At 39.8% G+C, this 26,931-nt stretch overlaps 1 protein-coding gene across 2 annotated transcripts in view; it reads left to right on the top strand.

Annotated features, from left to right (window-relative positions):
• The window catches only part of fibcd1b (fibrinogen C domain containing 1b), a 119,269-nt gene extending 95,509 nt beyond the window's left edge, over positions 1–23,760 (top strand). For both annotated transcript variants that reach the window (XM_026173348.2, XM_026173349.2), the window contains 2 exons: positions 19,622–19,801; positions 23,364–23,760. In XM_026173348.2, coding sequence (XP_026029133.1) covers positions 19,622–19,801; positions 23,364–23,629 — 446 coding nt within the window. In that variant the 3' untranslated portion in view covers positions 23,630–23,760. The remainder of the gene's footprint in view (positions 1–19,621; positions 19,802–23,363) is intronic.
• Positions 23,761–26,931: the final 3,171 nt, after the last annotated feature.

Genomic DNA, 26,931 nt, shown 5'->3' with positions numbered 1-26,931 from the left:
AAATGTACATATAGGTGTTGAAATAACCAGAAAAGAAAACAAGCGTCGATCAGAACAGCTCACAGTGGAGGAAGAGAAGAAAGCAGTGGTTAAGGAGGAAAATCCAGTGGGTTGTGAAGATGAAAGAGACGTATAAAGGGAATTAAAAGAGAGACTAAAGCTGAAAACTAAGAAAAGTTAGATCAGATTTTTTTTTCTTTATAATGAACAAAGTTAATATTTGACTGCTCCCAGAATTTCACCCCTATACGAATGCATATTCTTGCCAGGGGTGTTGCATTGCACACGTAAAATACGCATACATGCATAAACATAATGTGCATAAGAAGACAATTTGAAACTACTGTACCTTACAGGAAGGTCGCCGCTTAGAGAAACTCTCTAGAAGGCTCTACACAGTCTACCCCTGAACTCTCACTGTTCCCGTTAGAGGGAATAAATAGCCTCATTATTCCACCAGGCGCTCACCATCCATCCCCCATGTGTCGCTTCCATTGTTTCTAAAAAAACTCCTTTTGCATAGCTGTGAAAACTCTTCATTCTCTCTGCTTCGCACAATAGCCCCCATAACCATACTGTATGAATGATTGGACATTAAAAATGTTATATATAATTTGCCATTTGTCTTTTCTATAATGCAGAACTCGTCGCTAGATGATTTGTTCTGCCTGAGGAGGCAAATCTTAAATTCAGAAGCCTGCGTTATTTACAGCAGGTGACATTTAATCCTCCAGTCTCCACTAAGAAACAAGTTGCCAGTTTATATATAGTTTATATATAAGAATATATTAGTGGGATTTTTTTGAAGACAACTATGAGGTAGTTAGCTGTTAACCTTTCTGTGGTTCATTAATCAAACACTATTGTGTTTTGTTTTTTTAGTGTATTTTTTATATAAAGAAATAAAATTTTGTTTGCATGCCATTAAACGATAATAAGCACAGTGAATCCATTTATCACTCCCACCTTTGGGTAAATACTCCCACCTTATAAACACGGTATGTTGTTCTTCTTTAATTATTGTTAAAAGCCTGTAGCTTGTAGCGTCATCATTAAATATACCGACACCGATCGATTCATTTAACAACGCTGAAAAGACAAACAAATTATTTTCACATGCGGGGATCACTCATTATTTAGCTGAGGTGTTCTTTGACTTAGGGTGTGCCTTGCATACTGCCAAGTCTTTAAAAGCAAAACAAAAAAAACATCTAACCTGGCCCATCATACAGTTGTTACTCCCAGATTTGTTCCCACAACAGTAATTTACTGAACAGTCTGAGGAACCTTTACTCTTAATTTCCCCAGATCCTAATGTCATCTTTGTCTTTTCCCGATCAGCCCAGATTCACACTTTATCATTAAAGAGTCAGGCATTTGGAATTATGCAGAGTAATGCTAATTCTATATCCACTAAGTCTTTCGCAACAACATACGCATTAGAATTCTTACTTTGATCACGTATGGATGAAGCCGAGTGTTTTTTTCAGTGCATTGTGCAGCTCTTTACCTCCAGTATCTGCCCACCAGCAGTGGGTCTGTGTTTTTTACTGCCATTGGCTTTCTACCCTGCAGATTTCCTCCCTCCAGCCGTACCCGCTAGTAATTATATTCCAGAAAACCATTTCATGAGTTAGTACAACCACGGCAGTTTGCTAACACTATATTTAATTCCTCACTGTGACACATTGTACAATTTTAAGAGTGTTTCTGCAACAGTGTTTCATACAGTTGCTGCCATAATAATTGGCTCCATATGAAAGGGGCTTTATAAAGTACATGTATTACTTTGGTCCCTAACTATTCACTTAACACTCGGAAAGAAGAGCATAAAGCCTTGGAAAGGTACAATACACTTAAAATGCATATACTGCGCTAGATAAATGATGTCTGTCTCAGGTCATTGACTTGTGTCTTTTAGTGTGGGTGTGTGGAAGCTCTGTTTTGCCTCCTTCGTAGCCTTCAGTGTGCTCATTGAACTGACTTACATTAATCTCTTTCAACCAAGATGTTGCGTTTCAGATCAATGTTTCTCTCTCAGTATTTAAGCTGTACATCTCTCTGTAGATCCTTGTCCTTTGGAATTACAAATCATTTAATTCATACTCAGATATTTGATACTACTCACTTTTATATGTATGTGATGAGCATGTGTTTCTTGAAACCTCAATTCTAGCTACTCTGCATTTCTTGGAACACACCACTTAGACTACATCTTGCAGTCTACTAGGAAATCTACTACAGTTATACAGGTATGAGTACATTTGCATTTGTGCGCTAAATGCATTTCAATGCATGTTGATTAATGTGGCAGCACAAGCTAGAGAGTGCAGTTCAACCCAGGGGATCTGATTAAGATTACTCTGAAACCCAGCTGCCTGAAAATACAGTGAAATATCATATGATACCATATCCCATATGACAAAGGGAAATAAAGACTACAATCCCCTGCAATCTATTATTTAAAACACTTGTAAGTGTTTTCAGTTAAAGCTCCTCCAATACTGCGTTCATATTCAATCAATTATTCAAGAGTATGATTCCTCTTCAGTGAGTCTGACATAGTGATGTTGGCTGTCCGGGGAACCAGTCAGCCAAGCAACCGAGGCCTTGCCAATCACTCCTGACGCTGACACAATGATGCTTTGGCCTCCAGCTCTGCCTGTGCTTCCTTCAGGAGGGTACACTGTCTCTGATTGGTGCAGCTGTACCCTGGCAGACACTCCATCTGCACAAGATTGCAGTGCTGAAGTGGAGATAGCTGCAATTTGGAGCAATTCTCCCAGTAATTTCGATATGTATGAGGACGATAGCTATTCGAGCTCCTCTCCACAAGACCCAGGTACTTTATTTGAAGCCTCTCTTTACCAGCCTACAGGTATATTGCTCCACCTCTCTACTTGTGCTGGTACCAGAGTCTGGTGTGGTCCATGCAGCACAGAAGGATCTTTAAAAGGGGGAAGGGATTTTTTACCTTCCAGTTGATGTACAATCTTTATGAGCAGAATCTGCTCATAAAAGAATGTCGAACGAGCACAGATGGGACGATTGAAAATTTTATTGAGGAATTACTGAATAGATCCCCTTAATGACAGAGATGGAAAGGTCTTTGAGGACCCAGCTTCTCACCATATAATTCCATTTCCAATTTTGTTTCATGCAATAATTCATTTCATCATTTGTCTTGCTTTTCTTGAGGGCTTTCAATTAAAAAGCACATAACAGCTTTCGAGTACACATAGCCGTGCGTCATTGTTCATGCCTGGTCAGACATTAGACAACAGAACAACATATAGATTAACAATTTATGAATTCAAGCACTGCTTCAACTCCTCTGAGCCAAGATAAGCACACACTTCTGCAGGGTCTCATCCTCGCTTTGCGCTTGTGCATTGTGAACAAGAGTCTAAATAAGGGAGGAGGCTATGGTAACTGTGAAGAGTAGGTTTCTCTCACTGAATTAAACATATGTCAGACAGTCTAGTGCTACTTTAGACAGTAAGGGTTCCTGTCTCGTTGAGAATCTCTCGATTGTCATTATCCCATCATTAACCGAGAACATTCTTGGGAATATTCTGCATCTATAGCACTTTTGTAGGTCAGTATCGGTCATTATGCAAACTTCCTTTAAAATACCTCAATTTGGCTTCTGTTTTAGCCTTCATTTTCAATTAGGCAGGGATTTTTTCTTTTTTTATTTGCTTAACGGTCAGAAAAAAAATCTTTCTGTCCATATGACAACTGAGTGCACTGACTTCTTGAAAAGTCAAAGATTTCTAATGGCGCCTGGTGCTTAATTAGCGGTGACCTTTCAGCAACCTCATTACAACCAAACAGTGCTGGAGGGTCTGAAGATGTGTTGCCCTGTTGGACACTTTCCCTCTCAAGCCTCTCATTACTTTGACCTTGGAATCAGAGAGATGCTTTGCACAGTGCCCATGCTTAGCCCAGAATTGTGTCATGTGCATCTGATCAAAGCTTTCATTTCAGTGGCGTTTCAGTAATCTACTCCATGCAGTTCATGCTTTGCTGAATAAGAACCCTCTCTCCCTCCCCGTTACGCTTTCAGACGCTTTTTCTTCTTCTTATCTAATACAATCTTTCTCCCTAGTTGGATTTCCTCCTATTCATTCTCTGGGCTTTAAAGGGACATATCTGGTCTTTAAGTCTGATGTCACTAGCCGTGTCTGGGCCTAAACTCCGCTCCAGGTCCATATATCAAACGATCACTATGGCATTACTGAGAGCTGAAAAACTGTCTAAAGTCTTTCATCTTTAATAAAATGATCAGCGTTCTGCTCTACCAGGTGTAACAATTGAGTTTAACATCCAGGCATCCATGAAAACGGAATTTATGACATTTAACGGAGTTAGAAGTTAGCAGGGAGTTAGCTCGCTAGCTTCTATCTAAATACAATATAGCATGTCCTGACTGCGGGGTTTTGGAAACAAATTAAAACGTACAGCTCTGTTATCACTTCCAGCATAAATGAAGACAGGAAACTAAACAGCAGTGACGCTTGTAGGGTTACTGAAGTTGGGCTAGCTGGTATATAATGATGTGCTACGTGACCGCTAGCGACACAGCTATGTTAGCATAATATAAACATAATATAATATAATAATAATATGTTAATAATAATAATAATATAAAGTTAACGTGAGTGTTCTCGGTGGTCAGGAACAAATGTAATCGCATGGCAGGATGCTGTAAAAGGACCAAACTTCAACCAGGAGAACAACTGAGATAATCCATCCACAATACGAGGTTAGTCATTCATATACTGCTGCATGGGCTGGGCTGTAGTTACATGCTAAGGTTTTAAAGACTGAGCTTAAATAAATGATTAGTGGTAATAAAAGCCGAGGGAGGTCAACAGTGATCACTGACTGTTTTAGGAGCTTTTTGAGATTAAATAGAAGAAAATACAAAACATTAAACGTGTTAACAACACAAAAGCCATATTAAACGCAGACTACTTTAGGCCCGGAAGTAGGATTCGTCACGTCATCACTTAAAGACCGGATATCTGTATAATTATATAATAAATAATAAAGATCATTTTGGCAGCATAATCCAAAACTGACAGTTTACAGATATATGGTATGGTATGTGTCGGGGGGGCACATGGGTGGAAAACGGGGTAAGCTTCCCTAGAAGGATCCTAAATAAGAACAAATCAAGGTCAATTTTCAATAAATTTTCAAAGAGCTCACATTTCCTTTGAATGTACAAGTAAGAAGGACAATAGCTGCTGATATAACTGGAAATATTGTATATTAAAATAAACAATTAACAAAGTCCTTTACATTCATATACCCATATTGTATGGTAGTGAAGTTAAAAATTAAACTACAACAGTAGTATATTATAGTAAATTACATTTAAGCTCACTTTTAAAGCTCAGAGGAAGGGATTTTTTGGTCTTGCTTAATTTTGAAGTTAACAGTTTCAAACTTTGTAAAGCATAGTTTCAATCTGATTTGATTTTGAAGCTCAACTCACTAATTCCAAACTTCATAAATGTTGTGCTCAGAGCATTAAATGTCATTTCAAGCTGTATAAATTTACAGATTTTGATTGTTAAACTGTTTTGCTTAATTTACTTTTGAAATACCAAATCAAACCTGATAGCGTAAGTTAAAATCACAAGTTATCCATTTCAAAATTGATGTTACTTTGTGTCAGGGATAATTAAACTGAACATTGTCCAACAATATTGGGTGTCACATATCATTTCCATCACATGCTGTCATGCTGCCACACGATGTCATCTCCATTACAACACAAATTTCGGGGGAAAATGTTCGATAAATAACACAATTGAGAAAATTATATGTTGTAGTTGTGAAACTTTTGCAAGAGGGTATATGCAAACATATATAAATAAACTATAACCATAACTGCGCAATTTTTAGAATATGCTATCAGAAATTATATATTATTTAAATTAATTCATCAAAGGAAGTTTTTCTACACTATGTGGAAAAATGAAACATTAGGTATGTTAATTTCAGCGCCTAATTTCAATGAGTTTCACAATTTTGGACTGCTTGTTAACCTGTATGTGACCTTTTAAACATCCTATTTAGCTTGTTAGAAAATTGCATCTTCCGCTGGAAAACCTTAAAGCATTATTCTTGTGTGAATACTCCGCACCCAGTGGATCTTCATGCCGTCTGTTGCCAGTCCTTCCTGTCAAGCTGGGGCTGCTCTGCTCATTTTGTTTTACCTGAGAGCACCTCTAAATATTAATGTGGTCTTCTCCTAGAATTACATCCTTGAAGGCCTGCCAAATCTCTCAGCATTTGTCTACCTGCCTCTTTTCCTCTCCTCCACCTTCCCTCTGTGTCTCCCTTCACCACTCTTGGCTCAGTCTTTTCCACCCCGAAGGTTAATTTCTGATGATATCAGATGTGATGGGTTGTTGGCTCTCATTCTTCTCTCTCATGATTTTATGACTCTAATCTTGCCACTTGAGCAAAATCCTTTCCTTTATTTTGCCCGGTGGATGGCATTTGGAAGTGTTTAGTTTCACAAAAGCGTGAGGTTGAAAGCAAACCCGAAATCTAATACTGACATCTATGTGAGGTGGATAAATTAATCTTATGTGACGCGAGCCAACATTAAAATCAGCATGACTTCAGAGATTTAAATTTGTTGTATCGCAGCGTTTTACCTGACCTTCTTATCAGTAAAAAAAATGAATCCCGTTTAAGTCGGATAAACAAGCGAGCTGTCTTGGCTGTGGCAGGGACCTCAGCAGCAATTTTGAAGATTTATGTTTGGCACTCTCATGGTTTGGGAAAAATACATCTGAAATGGTCCAAAAGGATAACATTCAGCCTCCTTGCACACTAACGCTGTCCTTGAAATACTCTGTGAAGTGAAGTGCTGTGAGTAAATCAAAGTAAATTAAAAAAATTAAACATCCTGAAAGAGCAAACAACCAAATGAAAACAAATCATTAGGCAAATAAACCAAAATTGTAATGGAATTGAAATTCACAGACAAAAAGGTGGAAATGAATAGAAAAACAAAACACCTTAAATGAAATAAATGAAAGCAATAATGAGCAGAATCACAGGTAGTCATCCTTTGCCTTAAGTGTTAATAAAACAATACATTCAGAAATCAGCAGAGGTTCTGCCACTGTAGTAGCATTTTTTTTTACCTCCTTTCCTTGTTAAGTGTTTAATATGTTATGACAAACCATGTCCTCCACATACAGTACACTTAAAGTGGTGCATGTTTAGTATAAAAAGTTGATGGTACAGAACATTTGGGATTTTACACAATGCATTTTTTTCTAAAAACACAGAGCTAAAATATAATGAGCATCACCCATGGCCGGCCTAACGCTGTGTGCATTCTAATGATGTTAGTTCTTCTGTTACAGTTCAGATCAGTTTGTGTGCCTCAAACCAGAGAACAGTAATCCTAATTAATCATATCCCTGAATAACCCGTTATCTACACTTGTGCCATCAAAGGCACTAATTCCCTACTGAATGGTAGTCAAACCTATGGCACCTTGCTTTCACTGCTAGCTCTGCTGACTTATAGGTGTGCTTGATCTTCAGCTGGATTTTAGTCAGAATGAATTAGTTGGGAAATGGCCTATTAATTTTAAGGTCACTGTCAGACAACTGAGTGTTGTATTTCTTGTCAAAAAAAGGCCACTTTTAATTTCAGCAGTTAGATAAGGAGAAGAAAATGCACGAATAGTCTTTTTTTTTTGCTGATACTGCAATGAAAATGAAATTGCAAAGTGATATTTGATATCTGATATTCTATTTACATTTAATTAGGATAGGATTAGTTCATATAGGCTTAGTTGGTCAAAAATGTGTTAACAATAGCACCTCTGATATTGAAAGTTACTTCTTTATCCATGTGAATGCTAACATGTGCAATAAGATTACTATCAGTAATCACAGGCACATGTATTATTATAGCAGACATTTTGACATCCTTGTTCTGTCCTCTGTTTGGTCTGCATGAATTATTCTTTGAGCAAGTGCAATGTTTTATGCATCACATATCATATCAGGATCACATGGATCTTAATGGTAAAACACTGTCATGAAGTAAAGGAAATAAGCACAGAGCCAGCCAGTAATGAAGTGAAATAATTATTACCTATCTTAAGATTATAAATCCTTCTGTTTGTGTATCAGACAGTAACAGTATATGAGCTATGTATTCTTAATGCACTGCTGATTGCTACGGTTGCTTGGTTGAACTATAGCGGAGAGGTTATTTGGATAGGAAAACGCCATTAGTTTTAATGTTTTCAAGACTCACTGCCATGACTACATCACAGTACATCATTGTGACCTGCCAATTAGCTTTGCATCTCGCCTGTTACATCAACCTTTGCCTGTCCTCATCTATTTAAAAAAAACATACCCAGTCATTAATAATAGTCATGATGAGAAAATGCATTGGGTGGAGGAAGAGCTTTGCGAAACAGACAGCAGTTTGCATTGGAAGAGCTCCAAATCAAGCTCGCTAGCAGTAGCTGAACCATACAATGCAAACATGCAATTAAACTGTTCAAGCTACATTATAAGCAACATGAGCAGACTCGTAGCAAAGTTAGTGTCTTACTGTGAGCTGTCACTAGCAGCAGCGGCAGGTACTCATTGTTTTTCAGAGATTTCAGCAGAGCTCAAATACAGAAGTGGAGATATTTGCAGTTATGGTGGCTTCATGTACGCAGTAGGAAAGACAACATAAGTAGACATTAACATGATATGAAGGAAATAAACAAAGAGATAAAATCTTTGGAGACAGTAATACATGCCATTATTACGTCTTGGTTTGATTGCTGGGTCGCACTTTGTGTTGGAGTTAGCCCTTCTTCCGGTTGGTTCAAAATGATGCTTTTTGATTGGGAACACATAAAAAGAAGAGCACATTACACATGTTCTGACTTTGCTCCACTGTCTGTGAACTTTAGAGTCCATTTCAAGTTCTTGTATTTGTTTGTAAATCCTTAAATGGTATAGCCCCGCCTTACCTCAGCTGCTTTACCCCTGCACTCCTGTCTGATCTCTCAGATCATCTCACTATTTGCTCCTACATACTCTGCACATTAGACGGTCACCTACGTTGGCCAATTTTAAAAATTGAAATTGTGTTATAGTTGTTTTTGTAGTTTTTTATGATGTTCAATTTTATTCAATTTTGTGTGTAGCACTTGTGCGGCATGGTATGGTAATCATGTAACACCACCTTTGTCATTTTACTGAAAATTACCAATAACATCCCAACATTTTGATATGGTAATTATAACTGAGAGCTACAAGTTGCAGTTCAAACTATTTACTAAAAAGTTAATAAATGATTAAATAACATGAAAAATGGGGAACAGGTTAGATAACTAATTAATCATCTGTTGACTGTCAGTAAATGTTAGAGAAGTAGTTTTTAATACACAGTTAAACATGCTTGACTTTTGTCAAATAATACTAAAATAATAAAAAATAATTATGAACAAATTTGGGGAAAAATATTAATTAATGTTACAGATACATTATTTAAACATGAGGTAAAAGTAAAAAATAATTGGTAGACAGATTCCAGTTTATTAGCATAAAATTAGATTAAATAACAATCTATGCAGTATTTGTTGTGTTGGATCAGAAAACTAGTGTTTCGTTATTTGACGACATGGTAGGTTTTTTTGTGTGTGTTTGTTTGTTTTTCCTGTCTGTTGAACATATAATATTAATCCTGCATGATCATTTGTTTAAACCTTTAAACTTCCTCTGCTTTCTTGCCTGTGTGTTTGTTATATTCGTTATATATACAGTTCCTGTTTTATCACACGTTATACTGAAACTGATAGCAAACCATTCTTAAATAGTTAAATTCTGTATTTGCATTTTGTTTTACTTGTACATCATTGAATACCACTTCAGTGGTATCCCATTAATTTTCCATCATGTGCATGGCAGTAGTACTTGCGATCAAGTTAGTAAGCAACCACTAACACACACCAGAGATTTAAACAAAAAATAAAAAGATGGTAATATCACAACTGGCTTTTATCTGTGCAATTTAGAAAGACCAGCTGATTTATATTATAATATTTTCACATTATGCAACAAGGTCACTTTTAATATTGCTTTTTGAAGCAGATAAAAAAAGACCAATTCCCACTTAAAACTGTTTTACTGCAGTATGAGATGCCCCTGATTGAGAAAGAGAATTTTAAAGTACACATATTTTGCAGCGGATTAGCATTTAATTATACGTTGTATTGGAACACTGCAATAAGACTCTTTTGCTCATCTCTGCCACTCAACAGCTCTGTTGGGCTGCCAGACTAACAGCATTGCCACCCGTCGTGATCCTTCATTCTATAGCTTTGTGTGTCAACTCTGCCTAATTAAATATGACCCTTGACCTTGAAATAGTAAGAAATATCCTCCCAGTTTACAACTTCATTTAGTGATGTCACGCTTCAGTGTCGAGTGTCATGGATTAGCAGTGTAATTCTTTTTTTTTTATGCTGTCATCCTACAAACCATTTATCGATTCTGCAGAGCCACATCTTCACACCTGCAGCCATGCTGAACCACCTCCATCTGCGGGCACCGCGAGACAACTTCCATTAAAGCCGCAGAATTTAATTCAGTGAAAATGCCAGAGGTCTTGAATATGCGGCTCAGTGAGCTTTTGTCTATTCAGAAACCCATAAGACTCAAAGGAAACAATATGTATTAATAATATATTGCAAAATGTATCTATCTTCAAAGATGAAGCAAGTGACTCCTAGCAGCAGTAATGAGGGCGCTGTGGGCAAAGTGAACAAACATTCCCAAGATCATTATTCCCAAGTTAGACTCAGCCTGGGGAACGCTACCGTGTGTTTGTTGCTGAATAAATAGTACTACTGAAGTGTTCGTTCAGCTAAAGAATATTCTGTATTCACTCTCGAAATGCTTTTGAATATTGTTAAATCAGGCTCATGTGCACTTGTTCGATCGGTTAAAAGCAGGGTGTGTGTGTAAGGCTTCTTACCAAGCCTGAAAGATCTAGGACCATGTTAGCCCCCACGTTTCAGACCATATCTCATTTGATCTAGAGGCAGTCGGAACATCCAAAAATATGAGTGTGTAAGGGGAAAAGATTTTCCACTTTCCAGTTCCAGTATAACCAGAGAACATGTATTAATTAGCATACATTTTTAAAGCGTCCACATGCCATCTTCCTGTTTATGATAAATAATATCAAGTTTCTAGAACAACTGACTGATTCGAATTTGCAAGAGGAAAGTTTTCAAACAGGCAAAGCAATGTCAGAGGTGTGACAGTTAATCATAAAATTCTTTTGCTTTTGTGTCCCACCAAATGTCACAGTTGGCTCGGAGGGAGCAGCAAGTCAGAGAGTTCAGCGCACACCTGTCTCTGTTTTTCTCCCTCCACTCCTATCTTTTGATGACAAGGGGAGAACCAACGATAGCAAGCCCTTTGTATTCCCTAAGAGGAGACGACAGCAAGCTTTTTCACTAGACGCGTGTTCGCAAACCCTTCAACCAGCCTAGCCTCTGATGGCAAAGGGCAGAAGAACTGTCCTTGTGGCTATGGAAATAACCGCTCCTCTTCGAGCGTCCGCTCCCACCCCCAACATCCACAATCTCTGTAGAATAAAACTGCTTGACAGGAAGAATAAGGAAAAGACAGCGATGGAGTAAAAGAAAGACAACATGAGGGAGGGGTTGAGTTATCGTGGGAGGGTTAGAGGAGGAGGAGGAGGAGGAGATGGAAGAGTGCTGCTCCTTTTCTCCTTTTTCTACTGAAACAGTCTCAGGAGCTGCCCCCCAGCAACAGAGGGAGAAAAGCATGATGAATAATTAACTTCGAGAAATGTCACAAACGGCAGAGAGAAGTGTAATCATTCCTCTGTTGGGTTTAGAGATCTGGGGGGTTTTTTAAATTCTTTTTCTTTTATGCCCCGTAGAGCTGCGTGCACGGCACTGAGACTCTGAGAGCAGGACTTTAACCCTAAAAGCATCAAATACATTCCCCTACACATTTTTCAAATAAAAGGAAATAAATCATTAATATTTAGCCCTTTTAGCAAGTATCACAAAGGCATCTCACAGAGGTCTTCTGCATTTTTAATCAAACCATTGATGTCAGTCTCATTAGCTCTAAAATCACATTTAGGGAGCGAGAGCCTCTGATGGTAATGGTTTAATCAATGTCAGGAAGGCTTGAGCTTTGCTTCCTTTTAGTTTGGGAGAAGCGGAACATGCCCTCTCAGAATGAATAAAAGATTTTAAAAAAAGACAAATTATTGTCTTCATGTTCTAAACAAGCTAAATTTGTCCTATATCCCAGAAACCTGTTGTGAAAATGAGTTATAGATTACCATGACCTAGTTTAATGAGGTATTGCGGGTTATATATATCATTTCTATTGTCATTTTCATACATTTATCGCCAAAGAGGATCGATAGCTGGCTTCCATATTTGTGTGTTTTAAGTTTAACGTTGGTCTGCTTTTCATATATTTAGCAGAGAAGACTCTTTCTCTTCTGTTTACCTGATGTGCAGTCAGCTGGATGAAGATGTTTAAGGCGCAGAACTTTTTAGCTTTGCAACTTTGTTGGTAAAGACATTGTGAAAAAGAAATAAGGACATCGATAATTGAAAAGCAAAGAATGCTTATAGATTGTTCTTCCATCATTGTGCAATCAGGCACACTCTAAATGAGATTCCCTGTCAGTAAACACATTGATTGTTCAAAATAAGAGGATTTTGCCAGTGTTATTTGTCCTCTTTTCATTACACAGAGTAATTATCCCTATACGGGTAGTTTTGTATAATGTAGAGATCCATCTTATGAAGAAAGGTTAAGGAACATTGCTACTCATTTATATTGTGTTTGAAGCGCTGGATAGCATTAGTAGGAGGGGGTAGATTACCTCACCAGGACATTTTTCTAGCATCATAGAAGCTGGTATCGATGTCCTTGCTTTGTTGGTGATGGCGATACTTTCAGTAAGCTCACATTCATTTCTGATATGCAGGAATGTTTGATTTAAACATCAATAGTAAAAGGAATCAAAACTTGATGTTATCCAAGGTGGCCTTGAAAGGGCTGTAACTTTTGAAAACACCAGCAAATAGGAAAAATGCTGCAAAAGTTCACAAAAAAAAAAACAAATCACAAAACACTGTATTTGTGGTTTTTTGGGGGGGAAAGACAATAACGTGTCTCACAACCGTGACAAGCTAATAGTAAACGCCTAATAGCAAATATGTGTCTACAGTAATAAATAAATCGTGATTAAAACACACATTACCTTGCTTCTTTTTCTGTCTCACAACAGCAAAGAATCCTCTGCTTCTTTTAAACGTGTCTTGGTGCTTAAATCCTTTTCATGCGTTGTTTCTCTCATTTCTACAGCTGTTCCGTCACATTAATGTCTCCCCAAAAACACTTCCATTGTGTCCATTGGTTTTTTTTCTACTTCTGATGTCTCTTAAAGTTTTGTTGTTGTTTTGTTTTTGTTTTTTTGGGGGGGGGGGGGGGGGGGGGTCTTTTACTGTTTCTGTTGTCTTTCATTAAACTTCCTGTTTGCTTTTCCAGCATCTTTCTGTTTGCTGCTTTTTTCTTAAGTTGCAGTGCATCTCACCTCTCAGGGACAACGTAGTACAGGAGCTTTCTATGAAACCTCACTAACAGGACTAACCAGTCTACCCTACCTTGTTATTGGTGTTTGAAGTAGGAGAAAGTTCCACATTGGACTTATAGTATAACTAGTGTAATTTCTTTTTCATGACTACATCATCCAGTTTGTCTAATGTTTTCTGACGTACCAGAACATTTTTGAATTTCTTTTCCCAGCCAACTCTGTTCAGTAGCGCAAAACCAAGAGTGTACTAACAGACAGCTTGTGTTCTGTTGGTAATTTGAAATGTTTTATATTTAAATAGAATAGTTGTCAGTCTGTCAGTCCACCACTTTAGTCCAAACTGAAATCTCTCAGCAACTATCAGATGGGTAGCCATGAAATTGGTACACATTTCAATAATGCCCAGAGGCTGAACCCTACTGAATCTTGATATCCTACGTTCTTCTAGAACTGCTATCATATCTGTCCAGTACTCTGTTTTGTGACCAATTAGGACAAAGATACAACTTCCCTCACACCCTCGGGTGACAGCTGTACATCCACAGACAGTATGGCTGCGTGACATAGAAACATATAACTGCTGATTAGTGATACCTGAGTGACTTGGGTTAGGTGCCCAGCAGGCAGCCTGTCACTCAAAGTGACCGCATCTCTAATAATGCAAAACTTTAAGACTTAAAATTTGGGGTTTTGGAGGGGTGTAGCCTATCCCAACTGTCATAGGGCAAAAAGAGGGATACATTCTGGATGGGTGAGAGAAAACCATTCACGCTCTCATTCATTCTCATATCCACACCTAGATTTACCATTTAATCTAACAGATATGTGGGAGAAAGCCAGAATCCCTGGAGAAAACCCACACAGCGAAAACATGCAAAATCCACAGAGAAAGGAGCTTAGCCTGCATGTGCATTTAAAACTAGGACACTCTTGCTGTGCAGCAACCGCTATAGCTGCAAACAGATGAGCTCGGAAGCATCATCCTTTGTGGAGGTGACTTTAGCAGAAAATGTTTGTACTATGTTAACATGTGAGTCTACGGAAGAGCAGGTCGCCTATGGTCAGTCGAGCAACTGCAGTTTTTTGGCATTAGCTTCATTTTTCAGCCTCACAGGCTTCCACAATGTAGCACTACCAACCTTGACCTCACCGATCTCATTCCGCTTCTATACAAGAAAAGCAATTCAAATCTAAATATTTTACTGGCTCTGAAATAAAATCATATTGTATCTTTTCTCTTTTTTTGGCATTGTTATAGAAAACCACATTTATTTTCAGCTATTTGTACTGAAGATCTAATTATTGCATTTCCCATGTATATATACATGGGTTTAGTCTCTGGTCAGTTGTAACATTTTAATATTAACTGGCTGCAGAAAGGATACAGTACATCAAAATAGATAATGATATGCCACTATAGCTAGAACAAAGGGAACAAAGAAAGCATGCCCTAATTGCTCGTGTGAAGCGCGCAGGAGGACAGGAGGACAAGTTTTCTGACTGCCTCCTTTGCTTCTCTTAAATGGCAAATCAGCGAGAAGAGAGAGAATCACTGCCCCAGCAGAGCAATCAGCATGTTAATACTGAAGCAAAACACCTCAAAATCCTCCCATGTACCAGAATCCATTTTTAAATAACCTAACAATAACATTTAATTAACAGAGAGAGTTACACCTGAGCATTTAGATTTTAACCAAAGAAGTCTCTGTTGTTATTTCACTTGTCTTCCTCTTTAATTATTCTGAATTGGAGTCTTGCTGAGATTCTCTGGGGCTTTAATTAGGGACTGAATTAAAGTTATGTAAATACAGTTGGAAGCCGTAGAGTCTTTAAATAGAGTTGTGTTGCATCTGGCATTCCCCCCACCCGAAAGAGAAAACATCCTAAGTCTTTCTTTTGAAGTTTGTCAAATCACTCTGGGGTACTTTTCCCTTAGGTGTTTGTGTGGATTGATACTTTTTCTCAAAGGGTTATGACACAAAAAATATTTCTGTGAATGTGCCGGGTTTTTCTGTCTGAAGGCATGTAGAAAACAATTAATGTGTGTCGCGTTCTCGCTGTGTTTTTACTGCTGTGTAATCCCGAGCATTTGTATACTCGTATAAAACTTTTAACTATTCACTGGAAACCCGCACGCATGATGTTACCTGCCTATGACTGTATTAATAACTGATTCTCCAGCTCCAATTTGCTGATCTACTGTGAAAATGAAAAGAACGGGATCAACCTCCCATTGGGCTAGATTAAATCCAAACTAAGTGCCTGGGCCCAGACTGCGAGCTTCTGTCTCTGAATAATAATGGGTTCTTTCAGCTGTGTTTGTCATCAAATTAGCCCTCTACTTCAGTCGAGGCACTCTCAGAGAGCAATTCTCGACAGCGATGGAATTCAAATTAGGCCGAGTCAGTTTGAGGTTTGTAAGCTTTAAAAAGGAGAATGAGTTTCATTTGTGGAGGTGATGATTGCCGTAGGAGGTAAAATGACAGTGTTTAGGTTCATAAAAACAAAAAAAAAAACATCTTCCTTCCTCTGGTGAAGTACCTTTAATGGTGATTTTGAGTCATGTTACGGGACAGACAGTAAAACAAACCCTAAACCAGAAATTGTAGCCTGCAGCATGCTCCACATGCGCTAAATCCAACTCTTATTCCAAACCATAAAGCCTTTGAAGCTCTTCCATCGGTGCATGCACTCATTTCAATTTTTTTTCCTCTCTCTTTTTATTCTCTCACATAAACACTAACAGTACAGAGTGCACTTATAAGCATAGCGGAGGATGTTTTACAAACTCTTGAGGCAAAGTTCACTTTTGTTTGTCTTCCTGCCTTGTATTTGGTATTAAGAGGACCTAGACAGAGTTCTTCCTGCTTCTCTGTGCCTGACACTGTGTAACTTGTAGCTTTGATCAGCTCAGGAGAGGAAAACCTGCACTGGGAAGCGCCATCACTACAACGCAGCAGGGAGGACACGTAGAGCAGGAGGGGGCAAGGAAGAAGGGAGGGCAACCCTGTTTTCCCTCTGGCACTTTCTGTCTTGCATACGTTCGTTTAAGGGTTTAGCGATAATTAAAAGATCCATCCGGGGGATCGAGAGAACGATGACAGGCATGAATCTAAAACAGCTGAAAGGGTTGAACATGGACTGTGAGTTTATAAAGAGGTCTTTGGAATATGTCTTGGATATGAAAGCAATACACAAACTTAGAACATATTGACAACTTAAGATTTTCTTGAAACTGAAAATGCTTTTTGGATGCTATTTTTAATTTGCAAAGAATTTCCAATCTAGTACATTTCTTCCTTTTGGTTCTGAGCCTTAATGAGCTGGGACTTCACACGTCAGTAAAATCAGACTTAATCTGCGCCTCATGCCCAGTTACACGTATTGATCTGATTCTTGCTTTAGATAAAATTGTGTTCATAATAGCAGCTTATTTTTTGTTAATACCTCCCTCACTTTCTTTTTTGAATATCACAGATCTGATAAGAATTGAAATGATTGCGTCCCTGACATCTGAGAGTTTAAATAGTGTTTTATTAGTGCATTTGGAACAAATGTAAAGCAAATTACAGTCATGTGAAAAGGACTCTATGCTGGCCTGTGAAAATGTAATTACACCCCATGATTTAACAGCTTCTAGAACTGCATTTGGTGACGACACCTTGACATTCATTTACTGTATGACTCTATCAGTCTCTCGTTGTGGAGGAATTTTGTATCACTCTGCTTCACATCATTTCAGTCCACTGAGGTTTGCTGCTGGTTTGGTTTGAGATCTGGACTTTGACTGGGTCATTGTGACACCTTGATTCCTTTCTTTTGTAGATTTGCTGTTGTGCTTGGGATAATTGTCCTGTTGCATGACCTAATTTGCCACAGTGTGAGTCTTGACTCACATGTGAGTCTCGAATACCTCACTGACTGCAGACTGTCCAGGTCAAGTGGCAGCGAAAAAACCCCAAATCAGCACCCTTCCATCACCATGCTTGACAGTTAGGCTACGTTCACACTGCAGGCGAAAGCGCATCAAATTTTTTGACCCTATGCGACCCATATCCGATCATGGTATGACAGTGTGAACGGCACAAATCCGATATTTTCAAATCCGATCTGGGTCACTTTCGTATTTGGTACTGAATCCGATACATATCCGATGTTTCAGAAAGCGACTGCTGTGTGAACGGTCATGTTGCATTAAATCCATCTTTTACGTCACTGACACAAGACAGACGCTAATTATCAGCGCCGGAGAAGCGCCAGATAGGACATTGCGAACGCTTCCTGGCCATCCGGTGAACCTGCTGGGAAGACAACGTTGGAGAAATGTTAACGTTTTATTTGTACTGCATAATCTGCAGATTCTGACAGAAATCTGCAACTATCCTTTGAAGCACCGCTCCTCTCTAAAACAGCAATAAGGATCATTAGTAGGTTATTTACATCATTATGTAATAACTTAAAGCAAAAATTGGGAAACGTGAAGTCCGAAGTCTTTATATTAAGGGCCATCAGTCAAACGATATTGTTTGCTCTGGATCTAAACAGAGCGCGTTGTGTGTGACATCTTCTTTTGTGCATGCGGGCCGCTTTGAGCGTTCACACTGGAGCGCGTTTGCTGTCGCATTTTATTTGTAGCGTGAACGAGCAGACAAAAAGATCGGATTTGATCAAAATATCGGAATTGAGCATTAAGACCTGCAGTGTGAACGTAGCCTTATTATGAGGTGTTTGTGCTGATGTGTTGTGTTTGGTTTTTGCCAAACTGGGAGCTGTGTATCATGACCAGACCACAGACCTCTCCACTTTGGCCCGTCCAAAGGAAAAGTCTTGCTGAGCCTTGGTTGTTCAGTCTTCATATAATTGTCCTGACATGAACTTTAACATTTAAAATGTCAACTGAGGCCTGTAGAGTCTGCAATGTAGCTTAATGATTTTTTCCAGTTTCTCTGGGACAGTCAGTCCTTGGAAGATTGGCAGCATCAACACATACGTGAATGCTACAGATCAATTAATCAAGTGCACTTGAGTATCAGCACTTGATTAACTGATCTTGATTAATTCCTATGATAGCAGTAAAGGTGTGCTTAGTTTTTCTCACAGCATCTTGTGAAAAAGTACTTCTAAAAACAACTGTGGGTGAGCCCAGGATTTACAAATCTGTATTTTTCTATCATCCAGGGAGCAGCGATGTTGTGAAATTTGCATTTAATAATGCATCCTTTGATGATGAAATGATAGGTTTATGGCTGAGTATGCTTGTTGTCCAAGACAGCAAGGGGAAATAATCTAGAAATTGACTTACGGGACATTGGTACCCTCTTCTTTTGAAGAAAGACGATCTTCTCCTCTTAAAGTAAGACACTGTCCCGGATAAGGCTGCCCAGCCTTGCAAGCACATGATAAAATACAAAACGCAGCCTGTCTGCTTTGAGAAATCCAGGACATCGCCACCTTATCTGGGAGCCTTCAAAATAATGTCAACTGGTAATCAATAGACTTTGGTGATTCAAATGGCTTAAAACCCATACTGAAAAGTCAACATGCTAAACATAAACACGGTTCTTATAAATAAACCAATATTATCTTGTGATACACGAACATGATTAATACAATTTTGAACTACACTTGAAGCGGGGTCAGTGTCTGGTGCCATTCATTCAAGAGGAGAAACGCTGATGGATTCAATAGATTCAGCTGGGTTCTCTAACCTCCAAGCATTCAGCAGTGTGAGCAGTCCACACCCACACACACTTTGAAAAGAAACTCTAATCTTGTTTTGGAAAGAAACCCTACACATGCAGGGAGAGACTCTAAATGGGACAAAAACCATGTTACAGCTTATTTCCAGAAAATGTATGGCATTGAGAGGCTGCTGAAATAGCTTTATATTGCTTGCTGAGAATAACGGCAGTACTTGGTAATGGATTATTTTGGTCTGTGTCTCGCTCTTTTTTTCTCCCTGCAGGGCTAAAGCAGATCCATGCCCTGTCCATCCAGGGGAACTATGAGCTACGTATCGACCTGGAGGACTTTGAAAATAACACAGCGTACGCCCAGTACGGCACCTTCGGAGTGGGCCTCTTCTCGGTGGACGCCGATGATGACGGATACCCTTTGACTGTGGGAGACTATTCAGGCAATGCAGGTATGTGCTGTGTACTCAGTGAACTCATTAAGGCTTTTCTTGGAAGACATACTGTGCACTCTGATTAGTATACACCATATTTGTTTTGCACATATTATTTTTTTCCCCTTCGTTCAACCTAATGGCAAACACAGCAGTGTGCGAAAGTCCAGCCAACGCCCCTCGTATTCTGCATTCCAGCAAATATAACTGTGCATTATTTTTGCAGTGCAGTAGACGTGTCCACTTGTTAAGCTTTGCAGAGAGTGCTCAGAGTGAGGGACTGCTAGTGTCTGTTTCTCTGCTCACTCATCATGAGATTCAAGCCAGCTACCTGTCACCTTGATTAAATTACTGCCAATTAATTGCCGTGCTTGACCTGCAGCGTAAACAAAAAAGCTGCCATTGAAATGAAGAAGCAATTTAAAGAAGCTTTGGGGAGCAGTGCTTTGAGAACAGACAGAGAGAGAATGGGGACAGATATGAGAGCGGGGAGGAGAGTAGTCGATAAGAAGGAGGGCGACTGGAGGAAACTGGGATGGGAGAACTAGGGGGACAGGTGTGGGAGAAAAAGAGGTAAATAAAAATGAGGATAGAGATATTTAAGGGACAGAGAAGGCAATGAAGCGAAGGAGGAAGAGAAAAATGGGTTGTATGTATGATGGGGATGGGGGGGTGTTCCTCCAGCTATGGCTCTGCTAAAATTCCTGTAAAACTCCAGGCCTGTCCTCTTCAAAGCCTGACCTTGAACTCGTTTGCCTGCTGGACATTTGAATCCAGTCAAATTATGGCTACTCCAACTCTCTCGGGATAGTCACACTCTCACGTCAGCTTCCCCCACAGCAGCTCTACTGTTATTATTAGTAGTATTTTCCATAGCTCTGGCTGCTTTTGATCAGCAGACAGGTGCTCGTTTCTACTGGGAGCAGCTGGATCTTAATGGGCATCAGAGGAGGCTGCCGGCCCCCAAGCCACCCAAGTGGCATCCTCTGCCTTGTAAATGAGCCTGTTTTTGCGCCCCTCCCCCACCCTTCCCCTTTTCTTCCTAGCTCTGGACATCATTGTACTGTTGACACCAGTAAGCATTTTTTTTCCCTTGTTCTACTCCCCCACTATCTAATTTCTCCTAACATCAAGCGGCACACAACGTGAATATCAGACATGCCTGTCAAATTATTTTTCCTACCGAGCGGTTACCATAGTAATGCCAAATAGCAAGTGGAGCAGGGCAAAGTGAGAGGGTAAGAAGCTGTGCGGCCACATCCTGGGCAATTAAGGGCTGTTTGATGCCCTGACGAGCTGTTAGGCTTCACCTGATGACTGGTGAGCACTCTTTCATTCTGCTCACCACTTTATCCCTCTATCCATTTCTAGTCACAGTGTGAAGCCTGCTTTTTTTCCAAAAAAAAAAAAAATTTGAAGGGGCAAAGAGTGGAGGAAATGTATGGGGAGTTTATTGAACATTATGAGCTCTTTCAACATCCATTTGCAGGAAACTTTTGGTCTACCGCAGCATCTGCAAGGGCGTTACTTTCATTTTCCTGGTGAATTTACAGCAGCGGCTCGCAAAACAGTTGTCAGTGTGAGAGGATTTGCCAGTAATAAATCTTTAAATAGTCAGAGCAATATTTTCAGCTGTGTGGATCAGATTGACCTTTCAGACCACTATTAGGTCCACTTAGGTGATGCAACTTGGCTGTGCCACATCCCTGCAGTGGTCTTTCATCACTGCCATAATCACAATGAGAGGTTATGGGAAAGAATGCCCTCTTATAGAATAAGTACGCTTTTAAAGCTCTTTGAAGCTGTTACAAAAGTTACATTATTATACTAAATTTCTTAAAGTGGACAAAATACCCTGACTTAGCAAAAGACTGAGGGGCAAGATGTAGGGGTAAACACACACCACATAAACAAACACAAAGACATAACCGGAATGAGGGCACAGAGGGCAAGGGGATGTGAAAACACTCAGACCTCGAGGGAGGGAAGAACAATATGGCCGTACCTAAAACCATGACATCAACATATGTGAGACAGACCATTTAGTATGTCTCATGTATCATCTGAAAGATTTGTATCCATTAACAACCTAATGAAATAATGAAATCATTTGGGGAGTGTTATTAAAAGGTCGCCACAGAACCTTTGAGTAACTGCCTACAAAGCCGTCTGACCTACTGCTTCAGCTAATGACAAGAAATACTCAGGAGGACACTGGAGCTGTATTTTTATTCCTTTATCTCTTTCTCTCTACAAAACAAAAAAAAGAATAATTGGAAAGTTATGAGGTCTTTTGAAGTTAATCGCTTGTGTATATGTCTAATTACAGGTTTCTAAACCAAGAATGTTCTGATGAAAGATGTAAAGGAGATAGCTATTATTTCAGTAACACTTAATAATATATACTTTACTAAGAGAGTAAATCCCGATGGAATTCAATGGAATTTCACTTTCATTTATTTGAACAAAAATGCAATTATATTTACCTACAAACACAAACAAGTTCGGTTTTTGCAGGAAACAAAGACATAATTGTAATGTAAGTAAATTTAAGTACTATGTGGGTAATTTTGAGTTGATTTCACTTCTATGGTCATTTAGCAATGAAATCAGATTAATTATGTCACATCATAAATATGGTATACTTTTTGGGCCACGGGCCATAATATGGAGGGTTTTTTTTATTAAGAATTAATTAAGAAAAAACAGGTCCCATTAAAATATGGGGTCTCGTGACATAATGATGGGGAGAAACCCTTTTTTAACAATGACTGTTCAAACATCCTCGTGTCCTGTAAAATATCTGATAGTTAGGCAAAGTTTTGCCACCACATAATACAGTCCGTGTTCCAAAAGGTACAGTGTGCTTACAATGTACGATGGAAAAAGTGGCTGTGGGGGTGGCTGTAGCTCAGGCGGTAGAGCAGGATCAGTCATCTACTGATTGGAAGGTTGGTGGTTTGATTCCCGGCTTCCCCTCGTCTGCATGCCAAATATCCTTGGACAAGATACTAACCCCAAGTTGCTCTCTGATGCATCCATCGGAGTGTGAATGTTAGTTAGAAAGCACTAAGAAAATTGTGCTTGTGCTTATGGGTGAATGCACTAGTTGTGTGAAGCGCTTTAAATGCTCAGAAGAGTAGAAAAGCGTTAGATGAGAACCAGTCCATTTACCCAAAATGTTCTTTGTTTTTCCCACAAAATTACCAAGAAATGATGCAGTACGGAAAATGTTCTAACTGTGCGATTTGGATCGCGTTTCTTGTAAAATACCCAGAACTTAAATTTACTTACAGTCTAATTGTTCCTCTGTTCCTTCTAAAAACCTGATTTGTCACCGCATTATTCTAGTATTTCTACTTTTAAGTATTTGTAGGCAAGTATAATTAAACTGTAATTTAGTTTAAAAGGCAGTTTAAATTTCATTTAATTACAGTTGAATTACACTCTTAGATGCAGAACATATTTTTATGAAGTTACAGATTCATCTATGTTGTTTTATTCATTAACTTCAGTTATACGACTATTTTGTGTGTACTGACACATTCAAATTTAATTGCCGTTCTTTTCTTTTTTTTAGGTGATTCTCTGTTGAAGCACAATGGAATGAAGTTCACCACCAAAGACAAAGATAACGACCACTCGGAGAATAACTGCGCCTCCTTCTACCATGGCGCGTGGTGGTACCGAAACTGCCACACCTCCAACCTTAACGGCCAGTACCTGCGCGGTCAGCACACCTCCTATGCCGATGGCATTGAGTGGTCCTCCTGGACTGGCTGGCAGTACTCCCTCAAATTCTCCGAGATTAAGATACGCCCGACCCGCGACCCAGAGAATAAATGAAACTGACACGAGAAGGAAAAAAAAAAAGAAGAAGAAAATTTTCAAACATTATAAACCACAGTTTCTGACAGCTTGATGGAGTTACTTGTCTCGATATTGTTTATTCACTAAAACGTGCATCTTTGACTTTAGTTGACTCTGCTGTTTTCTCGTGATGTCTCTCTTCCATTTTTTTGCTCCTCTTCCTCGCTCACTCAGCTACTAGTCACCCTGGCTACCTTAATCCTTCCCGTGGTCCCATTCTTTGAGAAATTAAATAACCCGGACGCTCTTATTTTTGAACGTTTAGTTCACAAAAACAGCTTACCAGAGCCCTGAACCAACAACAGTCCACTGCTCCGGGTCTGTCAATGTGGTCCAGCCCCCCTCTGAAGTAAAATGGGTCCCCTGACATCAACCTGACCTAACCTGTGCTGACATGGCACTCAGTTCCACTGCCCACTCCTGTAAAATATGTGAAGACAACCCCCGTTCACAAAACATGAAGACAGAATATGGAAATTATTCAACCCCGCAAACCCCACCCCCACCCTCTGCAAAGAAACTCTCAAGTTTTACCAGGGAGAAGGGGACAGGGCAGTGGTGCACTACGTCACATTTACATCTTTGATCTGTCCGAATGAGCCCCGGCAGGGAAAGTGGCGAGAAGTATGGGCGCTCCGATAATGAGAGCGAGACGGAGAAAATGAGGAAACAATTTGACAGGAGCTAAATTGGTGGAAGGAATGGGGGGGGCAGAGTGAATCAAACTGGGGAGATGAAGTAGGTGAAGAAGAAGAGGTGCAAGAAAAGGATGGGGGGGAAAAGAAGAGACAGTGGAGGATGTCATTCATCTGACTTGGACCATTAGGGAGCATATTGGGCACTTTGTCTGATCTGCCTGCCAGCTGAGTACTGGCCAACTGATGCAGCACTCACAGATGGTAACCCAGCACTTTGTGTGTGTGTGTGTGTGTGTGTGTGTGTGTGTGTGTGTGTGTGTGTGTGTGCGTGCGTGTAAGAGAGAGAGAGAGAATGTGTGTGTGCCTGAGACAGAGAGAGACAGACAGACAGAGTTCTCTAACACTATCAATTTCCTGTCACGGGTTCAGTAGAGCATCTCGATTGACTACAATGTTTAGCACAGAAAGACTAAGCATGATGCACGGCTGGCTTACCTGCACTCTGTCCAACTAAGTAGCTGAAATATGCCTGCAAGGGATGTAACGAATTAAAGCAGGAAAAGACAACAACTTAGAAGAAACTGATGGAGCCACTGAAAGAGACCCGAGGAAACTTCACGCCCCCCTTTCTTGTTTGTCCTCTCTTTTGTACGTTTTTTTTCCTCTCTCTGTTGTTTCCAGATGATTATTGTGGAATCGGTTTGTGCGATACGGTTTTATCTTGTCATGCAAACGGAGCGAAAGATGCTATAAAATAAGATTTGACGCTCTCAACCGCCGTCTTTTTTCTTCAGAGTCATGGCAACATCCAAACTGCCTACAGAAAACAAAGCAAAAAAAGAAAAAAAGATGAAGTCAGTTTAAAAGAAAAAGGAAAGAAAAAATTCACAGCACATGGGCGGAAAACAGTGCAATCCCGATTTTTTTTCCCGTCTCTTTTTTAAAGTCGGTGAATCAACTTTTTTTTGGATGTAATAAAAGCTTTAAAATATCTGTAGATTTTATTGTACAGTGTGTATGACTTTTAGAGCATGAGAATCTGTTTCTTACTATGCTACAACACAAAGAGAACTCAAGCACATAGACTTTACAAAATCCACTGGTTCAAAAAAAGAAGAAGAAAATGCAACATGTGGAGCAAAATAACTTTCCCCCCCTTCTTATAAAATGAGCAAAAGGTGGGGAGTGGCGCTCCTTAGGCCAGATCCAAGTGAAGAAGAGTAACATGATTATCCCTTAAGCACATGCCCGCTCTAATCTGCAGCACAAATTTCAGTCTTTATGTCAAAGGCACAATGATAAGAGTTTTTTGAACCTCCTCAGGCACAATAGCTGCCTTGCTGGACATTTGCGACCTTTGTGATTACTTGGCTTTGGAGAGTCACTTGGAAGCAGTTTTGAATCCGTGCTAAAGGGTGTCGCTCCAGCTGACAGTGAGTTAACGTGTAGCACCGAGCAATGTTGCACTTAATACCTCTGACACTGGAACAGCTGTGAGTTTTTCTGTCATCCCCGGTGCTTTGATGAAGGATCCCGTTTCTGTGTGTGTTTCTGCTAGCGCCTCGGCTGTGCACACGCGGTATATGTCACGTCGTGGTGGTGGACTCCTGCCACATCTTTTCATCGAAGAAGCGCCGAAGACACGTTACACATGCCTGCAGATGTTATTGTGGCACAGAGTGTGCGGTGCGCTATTGTCAATTCCGAGACAAGCTGGAACTGTGCGGAGTCGCTCGAGGAGAGGGAATTGGACCGCTCGTTGAGTATGTGTGCGAATCGTGAGTATGTGCGTGTCTCTTTGCCGGACGGAGCGTCGGTATGCGTGAGCGCAAGCGTGCATCTGCAGTGTTTCTGTGTGTACACGTATATGCACATGCGTCGGTTTGTACACGCCCAACGTGCATGAGCCAGACAAGAGAACAGGAGGCTGGGTGTGTCTCTCTGTGGAATTCTGAAGTAATGTGATGCCTATGTACTACATGCCTCCCTCGCTATTTGTGTTGATAACAGAGAGATTTACATAATTCTAATAATGAACTATTACTTATTGTGATTGTGATCCCATTAAAATGGACACCACCTTCTTGGTACTGTGTTGAACTGCGCTTGTGCCCTCGAATCCTGACAACCCGCTCCCGAATTCTCTGTTCGCCTCAACATGACTTTGTGCTCACTGTATACGTTAGCGCTATGTTTCCCTTGTTATTTAAGTGTAAAGACATGTATTATTTGCCATGATGATCCACCACCCCACCCCTCCTTCCCTCTGTGTTAAAGGCCTTCATTGTCACTCTTTGCTGCTGCAGCTTGCTAAGTCTCCGATGGAAGAGATGATAAAAGAAGTGAAATCAGAGGCTCTGATAATTCCCAGTTAACCCACTCATTACAGAGTATCCGCACCCTCTCCATCGATCCGCCACGTCCCCAAACCCCTTTCTTACTTTGTACCTCCTTAATTGCCTTAGCCTGTGCTGCCAACCCCGGCTCCTAAATTCCTCTCTCTGCTCTTTCCGCTCCTAACTCCTATCCCCTTTATTGCTCTGTTTTTCTTCCCCTACTCCCATCTCCGCTCTCCCAGCCCGCCCATTCCTTCATTCCCAGCGCAGAACTAACTATGTTTTTCTTTTTTCCTTTTATTTT

The sequence above is a fragment of the Astatotilapia calliptera genome, chromosome 7, assembly GCF_964374335.1.
Source record: "Astatotilapia calliptera chromosome 7, fAstCal68.1, whole genome shotgun sequence".
In the NCBI taxonomy this organism is placed as follows: Eukaryota; Metazoa; Chordata; class Actinopteri; order Cichliformes; family Cichlidae; genus Astatotilapia; species Astatotilapia calliptera.
Note: the sequence above shows the minus strand (reverse complement) of the source record. Positions and strands in the feature narration are given on the sequence as shown.